The sequence below is a fragment of the Pyrgilauda ruficollis genome, unplaced genomic scaffold, assembly GCF_017590135.1.
Source record: "Pyrgilauda ruficollis isolate IOZ18807 unplaced genomic scaffold, ASM1759013v1 scaffold105, whole genome shotgun sequence".
NCBI lineage: Eukaryota > Metazoa > Chordata > Aves > Passeriformes > Passeridae > Pyrgilauda > Pyrgilauda ruficollis.
This window is the reverse complement of record NW_024508656.1, coordinates 840933-860410: the sequence shown is the minus strand read 5'-3', so window position 1 is coordinate 860410 and position 19478 is coordinate 840933. Positions and strand designations below refer to the sequence as shown.

The 19478-nt window shown below is 46.4% G+C and overlaps 1 protein-coding gene across 1 annotated transcript in view; it reads right to left on the bottom strand.

Annotated features, from left to right (window-relative positions):
* CTNNA1 (catenin alpha 1) overlaps positions 1 to 19211 on the bottom strand; it is a 115982-nt gene extending 96771 nt beyond the window's left edge. The window contains exons 1-3 of the mRNA XM_041470035.1: positions 19092 to 19211; positions 2407 to 2513; positions 369 to 564 (exon numbers count right to left, since the gene is read on the bottom strand). Of these exons, the coding sequence (XP_041325969.1) occupies positions 369 to 564; positions 2407 to 2511 (301 nt within the window). The 5' untranslated portion in view covers positions 2512 to 2513; positions 19092 to 19211. The remainder of the gene's footprint in view (positions 1 to 368; positions 565 to 2406; positions 2514 to 19091) is intronic.
* Between the last annotated feature and the right edge of the window lie 267 nt (positions 19212 to 19478).

The following is a 19478-nucleotide window of genomic DNA, read 5'->3' as shown; positions in this document are numbered from 1 at the left end:
CTTGGCTCTTCCTCCTACAGTGCTGGTCTGTATACAGCCAGATATTGAAGAAGTTATTGACATATTTCAGATGTAGTCACATAAAATTCATAACTGCAGGAAGCACACTCGTTTTTGAGCCTGAACTGAGTTTTTAAATGCTCTTCAAAGAATCAGTCCTCCTGCTTCTTCTTAATCTCTACTCGGGCCATCCAATTTCCAGACCTATCCAGTTACATTACTACCCAGGGACACCAGCCAGGCAAGCTGAGAACCCTCAAGTTGAGAGGCACAGTCATTAGAAAGAGCAGCAAAGGGAAATGGGAATGGTTCCACTTGCTCTGAAGAGCCACAGTTTGAGAGGTCAGCCACCAGATCCACACTCTTACCTTGCTTGCGAACATCTTCCACAGCTGCCACCAGCTCCTCCTTCAGGAACTGGCTCTCCTTTGCAATTTTGTCTCCTTTCTCCAGGAAATTCTCTGTTGCTTGTTCAACTGAAGCAGCCAAGACATGAGCCTTTTTAGAACGGCCTCGCTTTTTATTGGAGGGGCCCTTGTTGCTGGTGTTAACCAGTGTTGTTACCTAAAGGAACAGATGGAAGGGAAAAAACCCAACATCATATTTAATGTTTAGCCATTTGATAGTAAGGCCACATGTATTTTTTTTCTAGACAGTATATTGCTAGTACCTGCACTATTGCCAGCTCCAAAAGTTAATCTAATGACTGTTTTTCACATTTAAACACCACCATGCTTCTTGATTCATGACCAAAATAAATGCAGCTAAACAGCTCAAAGATTTCTCTTACCAGCAGCATGCCTCAAAAGTTGATTTTAAGAATGGAGATCTATTTGTATTTTTGATAAACTGCAGTCTCAGTAACAGGCAAGAGCTCTCTGGCACCACAAAGAAGAAACCAAGGTGGGGATAATTAATTTCGGATAACTCTCCAGTCAGAAGAGACCCCAGACAAGGTTGAAGTCTGTGCCAGTAGAAATGTAGAGACACTGTATCTTTTCAGTCCAAAATAGTGCTATAGCCAAGGGGTTGAATGCAGAGCAAAGGACTTGGTAGGGCTCATTATTTCCCTGAAAAAAAAAATAACTGAACTCTCACAATCATCCTGCAATCAACAAATATTTCCAAGCTCTGTGCTTTAGACTGAAACCCTGCTGGGAGCAGAGTCATCACCAGAGGCCAGGAGACCCCCAGCTACTCCCTGAGCTCAGGATCAGGATCCATCCCCTGGATTGTCACAAAATCCACACACACTTCTCCATTTGCCTTATTCTTTCCTCTCCTTTTTGGAAAGCCTCGGAAAACACACACGAAGCTGCTTCAGAGGGACATTAAATTACAACAGTAAAAAAATTACTACTCTGGAAAGCCCAAGGACTGCTGACATAAAGGTCCTCAGAGCCGAATACATCTTCCCAGCTGGCTGATGCAGAGAGGGCAAGCCATCAGCTGGGAATATCGTGGTTGGTTAATGGGGAGCATTTGTAATGGGTACTCTCAGTTCATCATGTTCTACAAATAAAGAACAAGTTGCAACAAGGCAATTTGCTCCAGTTCCCTCTGTATGTCGCCAGTCACATCATTCAGAAAACTGGGAATTGCCAGTACAGCCTGTTGTGCTTATTCCTTGAGGAGTAACTTACAGACACTGCACTGGGTGAAAAAGGTCCCGTGAATGAGTTTGCTCAGTTTAGTTTGCCAAATTACGACAATTTCTCTTAAGCAAAGACTCCACCAGTAACTTCAGCTAAAAAGCCTCATCATCCAACTGCCCACCCAAGGACCCAGAGGGAACAAGTCGCAGGTACAGACAGCAGCTTGGTGACTAAAAGGGATAATACTGGAAACAAAACTTGATCGTTCCCATCTGTACTTAGCAGGAATTGTGTCCAGCTCGTTCTGTCATTTTAGACATTTCATATTCCAGGAAAACAATGCTGAAGACAACAAGTGAACTGTCTACTGCATACCTTCTGTTCCAGACCTCCTAGAAAGTCTCTTCCAATAATTTCGGAAACACTCAATACACACAGCTCCCATTTACAAGACTTACTCCAGCCTTCCTGTGCCCTTCAGTTCTTTGCACTGCAGCATATACACCACACAGAAAGAAGCTTTTATTCACAAATCCAGCACAGAGTGTAGGCAGGGAACATTATTTCAATCAGAAGTGCAGAAATGCATGTTAGTAACTACTGTGTCTTACAAGGTGCTGAAGCAGCATTGCCTCCCTGGACTCACGGCCAATAACTGTTCAATGAAACTGAGCAAAGAAATTGCTTGCAGACTTTTTTCTTTTTAGTTTGTAGTAGTTTACACCTAGAATTTAAGCTTTGTGACTTAATTAAAACACCAAAACAGGCAATCATGTTTATAACTGTTTATTTTGCCCCATCTTTTTCCTACCTGTGTAACAAGAGGCTCGAGCAGCCTTTCAACTGCCAGTGTCCTTATCTCCAGGCTTTTGGGGTCCCATTTGAAGTTCACGTTGGCTGCAGTGACAGCAGTCATTTCTGCCAGAAGAAGAGCTACATTAATACAATTTTTTTATTGCTAATGCGTCTTAAAAATAAATTAGAATGCAGTCTGTTAAACACAAAACATCCACTTAGTGTAAGTGGAAGTTACAGCATCTCCAGAAGCATCAACTTTGATTCAAATGGTATGAGTTTGAGAAAATGTTATTACAATATACAGATATTACCTCCACATTTTGGTTAGAAAATAAAACCAAAAGCAAATAAACCCACACGCAAACCTAGCCAAAGCCGTACTGTTTTATCAGAGCAATGACAAGATCAGCAGTGCCTGGGCCACTCACTGGTGGTCCCCGAGCAATGAAGAAGGACCACAAGTAGTGGGGTCACTTTGCCCATGAAGCTGGGTGCCCCCTGCCCAACTTGCACTGCTTCCCCTCCAGGGCCAGCTCTCAGACACAGCCCAAGGCCTGGGGCAAAAGAAGGGAGCCCCTGACTTCAGCAGCTCTGGATGCTGCCCATGTCATCAGCTCCACCACCAGGCACTGCCCAAAGGCTCTACCAAAGCAGGAGCCAGGATTAACCCAGCCCACACACCCTCCCCCTTCACCCAGTTCACCTTTGGGGAATACAGAGGTAAAGGAGTGAATATAAGCCTCACAAAGCCAGAAAATCCAGCTGGTTCATACTTAACAGCTTACATATCTATTACACTTCTCCTTAACATTTGCATAGGAGGGAAAAGCAGATTTGCATGAAGAGATCTGTTCAAAGCTGTCACTGAGCCGTTCCTTCCCGTTACAGTTTTATATCAACATCCCAACAGAACAGCAAACATACTTAAGGGAAAAGTTGAGTGAAACTACTAAAATAGCTCTGCTATTGAGACCAGCAGTCTAAAAAAAATAGAACTAAAAATAAGGAACTACAACAAATCACTAGATTAACAGTATGATACCGCACATTACAACAAAAGAATAAAGTGAACAATAATTTCAGTAAAAAAATGGATTTAAAGTACTGGAGATCCATAAACCCAATTCATATCACTTCAGACATAATAGATTCTAGCTCTTCCTACTTTGGGCAGACCTCAAAATTCAAGATTAGACTAAACCTACATTTGTAACTCTTTATTTTTAAAAAAGTCAGGAAGATAAAATAAGATTTCCTAAATCTCTGTCCACCCATCTTCCTAAACACCTACTGCTGAGGTAATTTTAAAGCTTGTTTGCTGATATTTTTAATCTTTCTCTGGCCAGGGCATTGCCTGCACAGCATTTCAGCAGTCACGTTGCTCTGACAGCACCAGATGTCCCCAAGCTACCAGACGAGCACAACATCCCATTATTTTTAAAAAGCAGGAGGAAAGGCACTAATTTTGGTAACCAACAATGTTTACAACACGTACCAACAACCAGCTGCTCTCTCCCGACCCCAACAGCTAATTGGGCACAGGAGGGCTGCTTCTTTCCCAGGGAAGAATGAAAGCTCTGGGGCACTGGAAGAGCTCAGCCAGGGCTCAGGGCTGCTCCCCAGCCATCCCAGGGCTCTCACACCACAGGCACCACAGCAGGGATTTAGAACTCACTCCAGCACTGCTGACCAAGGCTGACACACTGAAGTACAATTTCACGAGGTGCAAGGCAGGAATATTCACTCAGCTGCATTCAGCTCTCCACTACACCCACACTCCAAGTGCCCACGCTGCTGGGAGAAAAAAAACTTTAAAAGCTGAAAGCTTAAAAAGAGACAGACTAGAATGAGACCACTTGATGCTGGCATACATGTAACCCTTCTGGTGCTTTCCACTGAAAAAGCAGTGGGTGCAGGTGAAGGCTCCCAGCTCCAGGTCACAGCACCAGAGCCTCCAAGGAGCCACAGGATGGTGGAAGGTGGCCACCTCCTGTCCTCCCCTACCACTGACAGCAACCACTAAGCACTGTGAGCTCACTAATTAACCTTCTCTCCCAATCACCCCCTCTTTTTATTTCACTCACCTATCAGCTTGTGCCAGATGCTGGCACAGGGCATGCTGTGAAATACCCTTCACCCCCCCAGTACCTTCCCACCTTCCACAAGGAATTTCACTGGTTTACTCCCTCCCCATTTGCCCAGCACAAATGCTTCCTACGTAAGAAGCCAAGAAAAATACATGGACAACCTTTGTGATATCTGAGAAACAGAGCCAGGGCTCTGGAAAACCCAGCAGGTTTCTGAAGAAAAGCATTTTCTATGTAGTTAATGCTGTTTACACCTCTTGCAGAAACAATGTGCAGGACGAGGTAACCATGAGAAGATACACTAATTGTATTAGTAGGATAATAAAGGCAATTCATATGAAAACACATTAGTATGATAGTTCATGAATTGGCCAAAAGTAATGGTCTATAAAAACCACTTAGTAGCAGTGCTATTGAAATTTATCTAAAAAGCAAAGCTTGGTATCAAATAGCCTGTTTTTCAGCAATGGCTTGGATATCATTTGTACATTGCAATAAATATGTTTATTCAATTAAATTATACCTGTGGAGAACACAGGAACAGGCTATAGGTTACCAACACATGGGTGAGATGGATTTAGGGGATAAAAGGACAACTGTCAGGGCTGTGGTATAGCATGGCTGTGATTCCCCCTAGTTCTCTGGAACCTGCCTTTTCCCTGTGACTGCTCAAGCTCTCCCTCAGTGAATTCAAATATGGAACAGGTAGCAAACCACCTCATGGGATAGTGGAGCAGAGTGCTTAATCCTTGGCTCCTGGAGAGCACACCACAACCCCCACTGCAGTCACTCCAACACCTACAGGGAAAGAGGATATACTCTGGAAAAGGAACCCACAGCAGAGCAGTACAGCACTGGTTTGACAAGTGGGACAGCCCAACTGACATGGAACAGGTTCTCCATACCCCAGCCCCACTAATTTCAGGGACAAAGCAGCATGGACCACACGGTAGAAGAGTGAGCGGTGCTGAATCTCAAGTGCAGGAATATATAGAACAACACCACTGCAAAGGGAGTTGTGGTTGCCCAGCCTGTGGTTTCATAAGCAGCAGAAAAGCTGCTTAAGGACCAACGTTCATCCTCCCACACCCCTCCAGGAACTCATTCCCGTTTGCACATCACACCCCCTCCGTACTGGCACAGCTTTCCCCACGCCTGAGCGATTAACCAGATGGGGAAGGACTGATTTGGCTGAAGGGAAAGAAATCCATTTTTGCAAGGTGGGCTGAAATGCCCATCTGGCTCACCGTGCCACCACACACACACTGCTATGGCAAGGGGAGATGGCACCATCAGCTGGCACCCTTGGCAAAGCCACTGCAGTGGGAACACAGGGCAAAGCTGGATGCCACAGCCAAGCTGAACCAGGAGTCACTGAAAACTGAGCATCAAGCAGAGCTTCTGCAGGGAGCACGAATGCTCTCCCCACACATCTGATGCTCAGACATGTGAAGCTCCAACCATACTCACCAGCCCAGCATGTTAACTGCAAACCCTTTGGGTTATTTTCCTGTTCATGATGGTGCTCATTATTGCAATAGCGATTTCAGTAGTAGTGCAGTGTCCTATTGTGACTTAGTGCACTGGCAAGGACATGAGGGCAGGGGAAGCACAGGGGTTTAAAGAAGCCACTTTCAGACCTCTGCTCCAGCCAATGATCTATAAGCAGAATCATCCCCAGACAAGTCTCGCTTGCTTTCTACAAACAGTTAAGATCTCATCAACATCTAAAGATTAAGGACAGGTCTCCGTTCTGCGTCAACCAGCCACTGTTGCCATCCAACTGCTCCTCTCCCTGCTCAAAGAGACCCACGCTGGCAGAGGCCTGATGGGGTGAGCCACTACAGGGAGCTCTGTCTCAGAGTCAGCTGGTAACTAAAACTTCCCTTCCCAGGTTCCTGTCCTGATGGAGAAGGTGGGACTGCACAGGGAGGGAGCAGCATGGAGATGAGTTCTGCTTCTGAAGTGTCCCCCAGGGCAGGCCCCAGCCCTGCTTGGAGAGAAGGAGGAGCAGAGGGACATCTGGGGCTGCCAGGAGCACACCAAGGGTGATGTACACACAGTGCTCCCTCCAAAAGCCACAACTGTAGGTCTGAGTGTTCTCAAAAACTGGTAATTCAAGGTTTTAGGAATAATTTCAGATACCTAGTTCCATAATACTGGCATGCAAATAATTTTTAGATATTGGCAAGCAAAGGAATGCAGCTCTGCAGCTGCTTTACAGAAGTGCCCTGAAGGCACCCAAGGCTTTTCCAAAAGCCTGTGAAGGAGCACAGTTTTAACAGCAAGCTCTGCAGCTCAACAAATCACAAAACGGCCCAAGTGCTCAGGGTCCTGTTTTTCCAGGTTGCACTCCCACACACACACCTGAAGGCAGTGTTGGCTGTATCTCAGACACTTCTGAGTGAGTCCATTCCACCTGCCCTGTACCGAATCATCCTGCAGCCACCCTACCTCCAGGCAAGGGAAAATCTCTTTGGGTTACACAGCAAAAAAATAACTGTCCATCTCCTGTGCTTCAGTCCCACCACCCTGTGCTACCTGAAAGTCTTTAACATAACATCTGCTGTCAGTCTTCACATTTTAACTCTCATGCCAGGCTGCTTTCTAAAAGCTTTTAGCTGCACTCACTGATTTCTTGGTTTTTCTCAGGGAAGCCAGTATTCAAGGAATGGTCTGACTGGCACAGAGAGGAGCTGACCTTGCCAGGCACAATAGACCATATGCTGAATTCCTGCACTGAGCTAGCCAAAATACCTAACATAGAACACGGGACAAGAACATTTTATACCTGGGAGGACATTCTCTATCTGAACACCCTTCCTGGACTCCTCAGCTATTTCTCATTCTGTGGGGCTGATGTGCCCAGGAGCAGTAAGAGGTATTTCACTGCAGGTTTTGCAGCTTCTTTCTCTCATACGTCTCACTCATTTTGAATGATAATCTGGTCTCCAACCATGCTTCCAGACTGCCTCTAGATATTCTGTACTGCATAATGACTCTATCACCCAGGTCCTGGGGATGGAACAAGGTGGGATTCACAACACAATGACCCAACTTTATCTTCCAGACAGAAAAAGAACCAGACCCCTTGTTCCCAATGGAATCCTTTTGCTTGGCTTGTTACCCAAATACCCAACCCACCTGACAACCTGCAGGGATCCTTGACCCCTGCTGAAGGTGGTAGATAAGAGAGCAAAGATCTCCAGGAGCTGGGTATCTAACACACACTATTAACAGAAACCTTCTGAACAGTTTTGGTTTCAAAGACATTAAGGCACTCTTCAGTAAAACTCAGCTCATGTGCTGGGGCTTCATATGGCCCACTGACAACTCAAAACTGGTTTTCATGTAACTAGGAGTATCCATAAAATAAAAACTTCCATTCTTTCCCTTCACAGTCTCAAATTAATTTGTCTGCCCTGTTCCACAAATAAAGCAACACTCGGCAGCCAAATAGCTGTAAGTCAAGGATGTTTGGTGTGTATGATGCTTTTCAAGGAGGATTTAAGCAGGCTTTATTTAAGCTGGTTTTATTTAACATCAAGTATATACACATAAAAACAGAGACACTCTCCTAACACAGCCTCCAACCTTACACTCCATCTGCTCAGCTACCAAATCCTGTCCCCCACCATAAATGCCACGCAGGTACTTCCTCATTAGAAATCTTTACTGCTAGAACTTCCCAGTCGGAAATATTAATACAAACTCAGGTGCCATGTCGTGGCAAAGCTCCTATCTGTATGTGCAGGATAAGTTTGAGTTGAACCTGTCTCATGAGACCCAGGGCATGATGGTAAAGATGGGGTGTACTGCCTGTGTCTGTGTTACTCAACTTTCGAGTGCCTCCATGTTCTGAGGTGTGAGTAGACATACTGGCCATGTTCAGCTTGGTGTCAAGGTAAGATCATCTCCAACTCATCTCAGACTCTTCGTTTTTATTGAATACAATTTTACTAAATTTTAAAGTGAGGTATCTCTAGAAATAATGGAAAAATATGTGGGAAATAACTTCACTGAATAAAGCAACCTTCCGTAGAAACCAATGACCACATTTTCCTTGATGGAATTTCCTGCCACTCAAGCATATTCAACTTTGCTACAGCTTTTGTTTAGGGTTTTTTTCCCACAAACTGCAGTAATCACCCAAGAAAAAAGATGATATTCAGGTTCAGATAAGCCTGTTCCTCACCAGAGCCATCGCAGTTCCAGGTCTCTCAATCTGCTTTCATAAATTTTTCTCTGCTACTCTTGTGTAGAAGACCCACAGAGGCATCTGAAACGCTCATCAGACAGCCTGACACAGCCAGTTAGAAACAAATGCTTCCTTATTCTCCACTTATTTAAACCTTGCTACTGAATTGAGAGATGAACCCTGATCCAGTGTCCCTACAAAAATCCATGAAATTCCTGGCTCTGTTTTCTCTCCCATGTGGGTGCTGTCTCCCAGAAGAGCCAGCAGCCCCAGGGAGCCTCTCACCTTTTCCCCGTGGCAGCAATGCCCAGCCCAGCCCACAGAGCCCACATGGGAGTGGGAACAGGGCACAACAGCAGATGAAGAAGCCTCACTCTCCCCCAAGCAGTCTGTGCTATCTCCTAGCAGCTTCCAAACTGTCACAGTGCTGGGGATTCAAGCCATTCATCTTCAGTCAGAACCAGGAACATCCTCTGTCACTACAGGTTTTCAGTCCTTCACTCAGGTTCAGCCGCTGCTTAGGGGATGAAGGCACGCTCTGCACACAAGCAGCTTCGCTGCTGGTCCTGGGACCTCAGCAGAGATTTCAAAATGGCAAATACGGTGTTTGCTCGGGAGAGGCTGGTGCCAAAAGCAGCTTCTTGCCTCCAGTTATGTATGTGTTCAGCTCTGATCATTTCCTTTCTGACAGAATTGTTTTACTACAAAGGATCTAGAAAGGAGGTGCAGGGAAGACAAATCACAGGCAGCACAAGCAATTAGTGACTTATTTATGTCACACTAAGGCTCCAGTACATGAATGACATCCTGAAAGAATATAAAAGCCAAACTCAGCCTTATACCCACTTAACTGTTCAGCTGGATAGCCTGGTACGTCCCAAACTTCCAATTCATTTCTGCAGTTTTCCGTTTCCAAAACTCATGCATGATCCCAAGTCCATAAAGAAGATTGACAGGGTATCAAGAGTACTTTGAAAGACACACATGCTCTTTCTAAAATAGAGAATCTCGTCCTAAGATTCATTTTTACATTCTGGCTGCAAAACTCTGTATTTGGAAAAAAAAGGATGTGCCATAACCAGCAAGCTATTACTGTTATGAGTAATAACCACTCACTCTGCTTTCAAATGGATGTTTGTGCATTTTATGCTGAAGACCTGCACTAACACCATGAAAGATAACTTCCCAAATCAGAAAAAGTAACTACTGGATCTGTATCTGCTGTATTTAGCTACTCTGTGGGTCAGCACTGCAAGGCTCTGGTCATGCAGAAGGATACCACACCTGCATTTTAAGCAAACAGCAACATCTCTCCTGAGCCTATCCCTGCAGTGATTGCAACTTCAACCTCCCAAACCCAGCCCTTACTCAGCCACATCTCTCACAATGAAGGCTCAAACTGTAGGTTCACACTGAAACACAACAAGGGGGCTCAGCCTGGAGACAGGATGCCAGAACCCAGGAGGGTCTTGTGCATCTGCTGGACCACTTGAATTCAACTACCAAGAGTCCTTCCATCGCAGTGCCTCTTTCCACTCTTGAGGCAGAAAACTCTGTGAAGCTTCCCTAAAACCATTGAGAAAGAATTAAAGAACAGCTTTCTGGCACTCTCTGAACCACAGCACACATTTCAGACCCTAGGGACACACAGTCAGTGCAGATATAATAACTAGGCTGTGGCTTCAGAGCATGGCTCTTCAAACCCCAACTACACCAGCACAGGTTCCAATTACCAACCTTAAGTTAATGAATGCAAGAAGGGGCAACCTTTTAACAAGATAATTTTTGCCACAACTACACATTAAATAAGGAAAAGGTTGTTATAAATTAGTCCACTTTATCAGCTGGCAGAAGAATTTGCCACAGCTGCAAAATTGATTCTTGCTTAGCCTGCAAAACCTCAGTGATGGCTGGCAATAAAGGGAAAAGAAAACCCAGGGATTTTTGTTCTGATCTTCTTCAGCACTCAACCTGCAATAAAAAGTGCTGTTTATGCTAAAGAGTCAGAAATAACCAGAATCTGACCCCACTCAAACTGCATTTTCATTCCTAAATTGATACGTTGTTATGCAATATCCTTCAGTGCTTTTAGCTGACCACGTCTTCGAAATCTACACCTTCATTAGCAATTTAAAACTGTCAGGAGTCCACAAATAATGGAGCTGTTGGAGCTGACACACATTTTGGGGATAAAAAAAAACAAAACAAAACAAAACTAAACTAAACTTAAAAAAAAAAAAACAAAAAAAAAAAAAAAAAAAAAAAAACAAAAAAAAACAACAAGACCTCTTATAATTAGGGGGTTGATGAAAATTTACTTAAGCATGGAGCAAATGGACAGCCTGGTATTACTAGAGACTAAATACCATATTCTTTCTCAGTTGCATGCTCAGCATAGCAGCAATTAAGTACTACGTAACAAAAACTTCCATGTTTTAAGAAGGGAAAAAGTTTCCCAGTTCTCTCCTTTTGCAAAACCTACTAGAAGGACCCAGTGAAGCAAAAGGAGAACATGAGTGTGAAGACTCTTCAAAGTGAAATGTTTTCTAAGTTTCCTATGAAAACTCCTTCGGAAGTCCTTTTGCAGTCCTCCACTTTGATTCAGGAACACTCTGTCAGTCTTAGCTAAAAATTACAAAGCAGCTTTTTTAAAAGAAAAAAGTAACAATACCCACAGGTGATGAGGCCGAGATTTTCACTTTATGCTAAGGGCAACCTTCAGCAACATCTCTCAGCTATAAACAATGAGTTCCTCTGACAGGAAGAATTGCACCATCACCACACACCCTCAGACAACTCTCAACTTGCAGCTCCTGCTGTGAGTTTGGGAGGGGGAAAGGGGAATTCACAAAAACAAACCCCAAAAGAAAAAGTGACCATGAATGGGCTGTACAAGCATGGCCTGGAGCAGTGAAGCACCTCTCAGTGCCTGCACTAAGGCAGGATGCTCTGATACCCCATCTCCTCAAGGCTGCAGACGCTGGAACACTGGGACACTGACTGGTGAGAACTTCACAGCTTCTCCAGAAGAGCAAAGCAAATCATAACAAAAAACCACAGTGGTGTGATGCATTTTTGGATGCTTCCCAGAGTTCCTGCACAACCATAACCACCTTCTGTCAAGTACAAGCTCACTAAGGGTGCACCACAGTGCATGGTAGCCAGAGCTAACCATGACCTGCCTGGGCAGGAATCCTTTTGAGTCACTGCCTTCACAGGTAGATGACCAATTAAAGCCAATTCTGTTTAAATAAGAAAAAGCCACTGTCCCACCCACGTTCCATAGAAGCAACAAGAAGGAACCAGGTTTGAGAAAAAGGAGTCACTGCTTAGATAGTCTTTTTGGGGGAAAACTATTTTAATGTAGTAACACAGCTATTTACTAAGTAGAAACCAACTCACATCTGATTAAAGACACATTTTTCTCTCTCCACCCCTTCTTTTCACCCTCAGGAACAGGAAACATGACAAACCTACAGAACAAAAACCAGATGAGCTAAAAAATCCTGTTCCATTGGCTTTGCACCAGCATTTTGCCTGTGGTTCTGCTGAACACTGCATCTTTCACTGACAGCCACTGACTTTTCCCTAGGCCCACAATAATTATTTGATTAACAATACTCTGTTAATCAAATAATCATATTCAAATTGACTTAACCAGTTCTGTAAACTAAGTAAACCAGCTGAGAACGCCTGACACTAAAGTACTGATGCATAAAGACCAGAAATTAACTTTCTGTCCTTGAGGTTATAAGCTTTGAACCCTCCACAAGTAATCTGCATTATTCTGTTTTGCTACAAATAAGCCCTCTAGCTTTTTTATTTTTTGTGCTACTCTTATTGGATTTTATGTAATTATTTTTTCTCCTAACCCCCAGCTAGGAGAGAGGGGAAAAATCCCCTGCTCACAATCATACTGCACTCTTGTCTGTACCTGTACAAAGTCAGAGGGCTGTGAGTAAGGACTCCACCAGCAGTGAAGTATCATTGAGTAACAAACACAACAAACACAGGCTGTGCCCATTGTCCAAAAAGGCTTCTCTACATTTGCACTTTCAGGATGCACTGTTTAATGTTACTCAGGAAACGTGTTTCCAGCAGTGGTTTCTAATTAAACACATCTTCCAAAGAGTGGAAGTGGCAGGAACTACAAAGCCATACTTTGTACCAACATTTACACCACTCCAGAGCCTCTCATAGAGCCAAACCAGATTCCTGCTTTTCACTCAAAAATATTCCAAAAAAATCTTTCATTTTACTTGTGGCTTGTATGAAGTTGTTCAACTCACAAGGTTTCTAAATTTAAAAGCCGTGAAGTCATCGGCTGAACGCGATGACGGGAGAGCTGCTCTGCACCTGCAGCCAGGATTGTCAGAGCCAGAGGCTATGTGGGCTCCTGCCAGCACTGGCCACTGTGGCCACCAGGCACATCTGCAGAACAGCCAGTCCAGGCTCTAACTGCTGCCTCAGGAAGCTCCTAAACTGCTGGACCCTGGCAGAGAACCTCAGGGAAGCAATGCTACTTGTTTGCTCTTCTCTCATGGTTTTATTGCTTGTTTTACTGCCTGCCTGTTGCTTTCCCTTTTAGGGATGGCTTTACATACTGCCACCACCCAGGAAAAAGGTGGGGGAGGATAAGAGGGAGGGAAGATAAATGATGATAAATTACTGCAGGGATCAGTAAAAAGAAAAGTGGCAGAGGTCGGTAATTACGACCAAAGAACCAGAAGGAGACCCCAAACCCCATCCTGGAGCATCCATCACTCCACAAAGGCATCCAAGAACCAGAGGATACTGCTCAAGAGTGCAACAAGCAGAGCTCCTGCTTTATTCCCTCCTTCAGTTGTTGCTACCAGTCAGCTCAGCCAAGACCAGGTGACGGGCTTGTAACTTAGGGCCTCGGACAAGGGCTAGACTAATGAAAAGTTGATGGGACCAGTACAACCAAAACCTCCTGAGAAGGATCACAGCAGGACAGACCTCTCAGCTACAGCAATCAGAACACATCTGTGCACCACTTACATTGTTCAACTTCTCACCTTTGAAATTAATAAATAATTGAAATTTCAGGATGCTTAGACTCCAAAACACCTGGACACCAGGTACTGGTTGGAATGAACGCTATGGTTTGTAAGTGAAGTTATTATGAGATGTGTCACTTGCACGCACATCCACAGCCCATCATGAATTACCCAGGATCAGGAGTAACTCTTCGGCATTGAGCAGGGAGACTCTCTAGGTCCTTAAGTCATGCTAAAAGAGATTAGTTTTACAAGTATACATTACAAGGACATACTTGCAAGAAAGAGGGTAAAAACTGGCAGCCTGTACATCTTGATTAGTTGCACTCACACCCACTTTCACCTTCTTGCTTCTGAGCACACTACAGCACTGTCCTCTGCTGTTCAACAACACTGGCTCTGAATTCAATATTCCAGTCAATTAAAAAAAACATTTACCCACCTACAGCTTCAGCTGGAGATCTCAAGAGCACTTTGCTAAGATGAATACTGACCTGCTCAGTGTTACGCAGGTTAAACACCGTTTTATAGGCACACAGCTCAGCCCTGTTTACATGAAAAATTCAACTGACCTTTGTGGCTCCGTAAAGCTACATTGCTAGTGCAGCCCTTGTGCAGACCATTTATTTAAGTGGATCTCCGTGCTCAGGTTGTATCAACCAGAGAAAGATATAGAAAAAGAATCTCCCCCCTAGAGCCTTAGATCTGCATAGATATCACCTCTACAAGCACCCAGAACAAAGTGAATGAAAACTGAGCCCTTGAGGAAGTGGGAACAGAAGTGGAAGGTGGAGCACGGAAAACCACACAAGCCATCAAGGCCACATGTTCCTGACAGCATTGACCCTTACTGACTTAAATGAAAAGTCACAAATTTAGTATTTACCTAAATGTCCTCTTGGCCTTCTGCTGAACAACGGCAATGACAGAACTGTGGGGCCTACAATCTCCCCTCAGTTAACATCCAGGTAAAAAAAAAAACATTATTTTTTTCTTCTCCTGATCCTTCAGCACCTATCAAGCTCATTAGTTTCAGCCTCTTCCTTAAACTAGCTATTGAAGGCTACTTTAGAACAGGGTGAACCAACGTGCCTCTTCTACCCTAATTTGCACCAAAATCTCATTTGCTCCACATCAACTCCTCACTTGCTCAACATCAGCTCCACACAGCAATTCTTCTTAAGCATATACAGTCATATGCAGATCTATTCCATAATAGGGCACTGATTGCTAAGAAACTGGGTGTTCTTTGGGAAAAACAGCACACCACAAGCTGAGGATCCCACATTATGCCCAATGCAATCCTGGTGCACACTGGTGCCAGTTCCCTGTCTGCTTCAAGCCCTTCACTACCAGGAGATTCACTCACTCTCAGGCTGTAACATCAACATTCATCTGTCCTTGTGCCACTCCATGCACTAAAATAGCTACCAGAGAACCAACTGGCCTCCAGCTTGGCTTCATGGGCACTGTTCCACGCTCTGCCTTGGTAATGGTTATTCCTCTAGCTATAGCTGGCCTCATGTTTGGTTTTTCCATCCCTGAGTTTATCATAGAATGGTTTGACTTGGGAGGGATCTTAAAGCTCATCAGATTCCACCTCTGCCAAGGGCAGGAACACCTTCCACCAGCCCAAGTTGCTCCAAGCTCCAATGTCCAACCTGGCCTTGGACACTGCCAGGGATCCAGGGCCTGCCCACCTTCACAGCCATGAATTTTTCCCAATATCACTGCCCACTGGCAGTGTGAAGCTGTTCCCCCATGACCTGTCCCTCCATCTCTGTCCAAAGTCCCCCTCCAGCTCTCTTGGAGTCCCTTTAGGCACTGGAAGGGGCTCTGAGCTCTCCCTAGAGCCTTCTCCTCTCCAGGTGAACATTCCCAGCTGTGCCAGCCTTTCCTGCCAGCAGAGCTGCTCCATCCCTCTGCCCATCCTGGAGCCTCCTCTGGCCTGGCTCCAGCAGCTGCAGCTCCTCCCTGTGCTGGGCCAGGGCTGGGGCAGCTCTGCAGGTGGGCTCTCACCTGAGAGGAGGTGGCAAATCCCTGCCTTTGATCTGCTGCCCACAGAGCTTCAGATAAGCCCAGGATACAGGCACTGATCCCTGAATTTAAAACATTTCAGAAGAGGCTCTTGGGAGTCTAACTGATTAATAATTAGTTGTCTTGTAAATTAGAGAAATTGTATCAGAAAGGAACTTCAGACTGGGGGAGAATTTTGCTTTGCAGATTGTGTTAGTTTAGATCTGTGTATTGAATAATTTCTATCACTTCACAAAGCAGGGGGAAAAAAGGCTACTCCTCTAATTCCACCACAGATATTTATAAACACATATTAAAGGACTAACAGATGTTTTCTGTAGTACATCTGGGATTAACAAGCAAAAATATGTAATCATATTGAGAGAAAAGGTAGCTGGCTCTTTAAATCCATCAGTCACAAGGAATTATGAATCATATTTAAGTATCAGATTTGCCAACAGAAGAGTCTGGACTAACCTTCTGCACACCAGAAATCAGTTACACCCATTCTCACCCTGACTAGCAGATAAGGAGTCTCAGTCACTCGAAGAGAACAATCCCACTTCCAGTTACAGTGACCTCATTCCTCCTGCAACTCCTTCACCTCAGTAAATCCATCTGCACCCAGTTCTGCTTCGTGACGCAGCAGGCCACTCTAAGTGCTGATCTTTCCAGAGGAGCTCATCCAGCCAGGGTGCTAGTATACAATTTTGTGGTAGCTCTATTTTAAATCTCATTTGCTGGATTAAAATAGTATGGAGTTAAAAGTAGTAATTATCAAACATCTGCACTTTCTCTAAAGCTGCAATGCTGTTTAACCAACACACGAGCTATAAAGTCACTGAATGGAGCCATTCCAGACTAAATGCAGAACAGTTCGGGTGAATTCCCAGAGCAGTAACGGATCCCATTCCTCAAGGTCATACTTTCAGCACTGGAGTTCAGCAACACAAGCTTCTGAGTGATGTCAGTTAAGGCACAACAGCAGGAAGTCCCATCCCAGGAAGCATTCAAGGCCAGGGTGGAAGGGCTCAGAGCAGGTGCAGGGTTTGGGCAGGAAGGTGTCCCTGCTCATGGCAGTGGAGTGGAACCAGAGCTTCAAGGTCTCTTTCAACCCAGCCCAGTCTGTGACTCATCATTATGCTGAGTGACTGTCTCATAAGGTACTGTCCTAACAAAATGACACTCAGTCCTCTTTTATTCATCATGTTTCCTTTGGTGTCCAGTAAAGCTGAAAGACACCAGTAAAACAGAACCCAGCAAGTCCTGAACAGAAGCACCACGGCCACGAGGGCCCTCACTCCAGAGCAGCCTCACTGCCCACCTATGACGAGCAGGCTGGTTTGGCCACTGAGTATTTTTGTGATCTTAACTAATTCTCTGCATAAGAAAGGTCATTTAGAAATCAAACAGTAACAACAGATGTAAATTCAAAGTAGGCCTGAAGTCCCACAAAAGTGTATCTCCAGCTCATAAACATTTCTACTTAATGTGGATTCCTTTGCAAGATCAGTTTCTGGGTCTTACAGTTGCAGAAAGAAGATATTCATGCTGCTGAAAAAAACACAAATTACTCTTCTATTACATCTTCCAGTTAAATTCATCAGACCGACAGAAGCCCCACGAAGAAGCTGCACATTACAGTCTGTCCTTACACATATCAGCACAGAAATGCTGATGTTTCAAACCCTGAAAATCAATTGTGAGGAAAGTATTTACATTTGTATTTTAAAGCATCGATTTGAGCACAGGATTTCTAATCTCTGCCCACTGCGCTCCCCCCGGCCACCTTGTATAAACTTTAAATCTCCAATGCAGAGGCCTATTATTAGAGCTGGCTGAAAAAACCGTAAAGAATGAAGGCGCATTGTTTGTTATGGAAAAGGTTAGGGCAAAGCCTTTCTAAAAACAAAACCTACTAAACCTTTGTCTGTTTCTGCTGAGAAAAGTCAAAACATTTCCGTGATGTTTTAGAAACTGCTTCTTTGAAAATTATGAACAGTGACTCAACATCAAAGTATGTCCTTTTAAACAACATGTTTCGATTCAGAAGGGTGAAATAAGTACAACAAAACACTTAATGTGGCCTTAGTGCCCTGAGACATAGCAAAAGCTGCACCTAGTGTAAAATGAGCTAGGCTTTCACCTTCATCAACACAATCCTGCCTACAAACCAACCCAGGAACTGAAATAAACAACCCCAGAGCCTGGTGGAGCCAGCAGGACTGAGGAGTGCAGCCTCTCCCACCTCCCCAGTCCCAGTGCAGGAAAAACACAGGAAACCAGCAACCAGAGTACAAGTGACTGAAGCACCCAGAAAACACCTTGTGCGCAACTCCCGTCCCAAAAACACAATAGACAAAGCCAAAAAAAGGAAGGGCAGCAAAGAGCTCCCAGACTAGTTCAATACAGATAGTCCAGACACGCCTGGAGTCACAACGCCGAAAGCTGGGCTGAGGACGCGGTCACGGGGCTGGCAGCCCAGCGGGGCGAGGGGGCGATCGATGACCTCGCCAGAAGACACCTCCCGGGCACGGCTGGCCAGCCAAGGGACACAGGCAGGGAGCCGTGCCTTGAGCGCATCTGACTCTTTACTACACGTAACTGGAACACACACTTTCCTGCAAACTTCGGCCTGAAAGATTTTAGGCGTTTTGAACTGGTAGGAGCAATGAATAACAGGCGGGTGCCCGCCCAGGGACCCCAGGGCCACAGGCAGCAGACACAGGGGCCGCACGTAACCCAGGAGCGGATGCGCTCTCTCTACTTTTTGTTGGGGAAAAGTAGCATGAAACTTTCTGTCAGCGAAGGAGAGGCTCTCTCGCCTTCCAGCACAGGAGGGGATTAGTGGTGGGTGTCAGAAAACGTGGCGGAGCCAGGCGGGGCCGCGGGGTGCTCCCGGCTGTCCGTGTTGGGGATCAGCAGCACGGCCGGGGCTGGAGGAGGGCTCGCTCCGGCTGCGCCACCCGGACAAACGGCGGGTCCGCAAGGCACGGAGCGCTCCCAGAGGGCTCCCGGCCGTGCCCGGCCCTGCCGGCAGCCGGGGAGCGGCGCCGGGGCGGCCCCGGCCGCGCGGGGAGGGGCCTGGACACCGCCCCGCCGCACCGAAACTTCGCCGGGAGCGGCTCGGCCGCGCTGCTCCCCCGGCAGAACGCGCTCGGCGGCCCCAAACACCTCGGGCCCACCCCGCTCCCACGCGGGCCCCGCCGCTCGGGGCAGCGCAGCCTCCCCGGCCGGGCCCGGCTCCCTCCCCACGCGCGGCCCACTCCACTCCGCTCCGCTCCCATCCTCCGCCCCCCGCCCCGGCCCGGCCCCGCGGCAGCACGGTCCGTGCCCAGCGCCCAAAAGTTTCCAAGTGTGAGAGCCGCAACTTTACCGGGACAGAGCTGGGCTGGGATGGTGGCGGCCGCCCTGGTTGCGCTCGGCCCCGCCGCTTTGTCCCGTCCCGCGGAGGAAATGGGCTCTTCCGGCGCCTCCCCGCCCGGCCCGGCCGCTCTTCCCGGCACCGCCCGCCGCACCGCCCCCGCGCCCTGCCGGCGCCGCCCGCCCGCAGGTGAGGGACGGGACACGACGGGAGCCCCTCACCCCGGGCAGGACGGGGGGGGTCCCCTCACCCCGGGCAGGGCACCCTAAAACCGCCCAGGCCCCGCAGCGGAGCCTGGCACAGCTCCCTGTTTCCCTCGCTCCCTGGGTCGACGGGCAGCCTCCCTTCACAGCCCTCCACTGGCCGGCCCCAGCCCAGGCTCTTAGGATGCCACTTTTG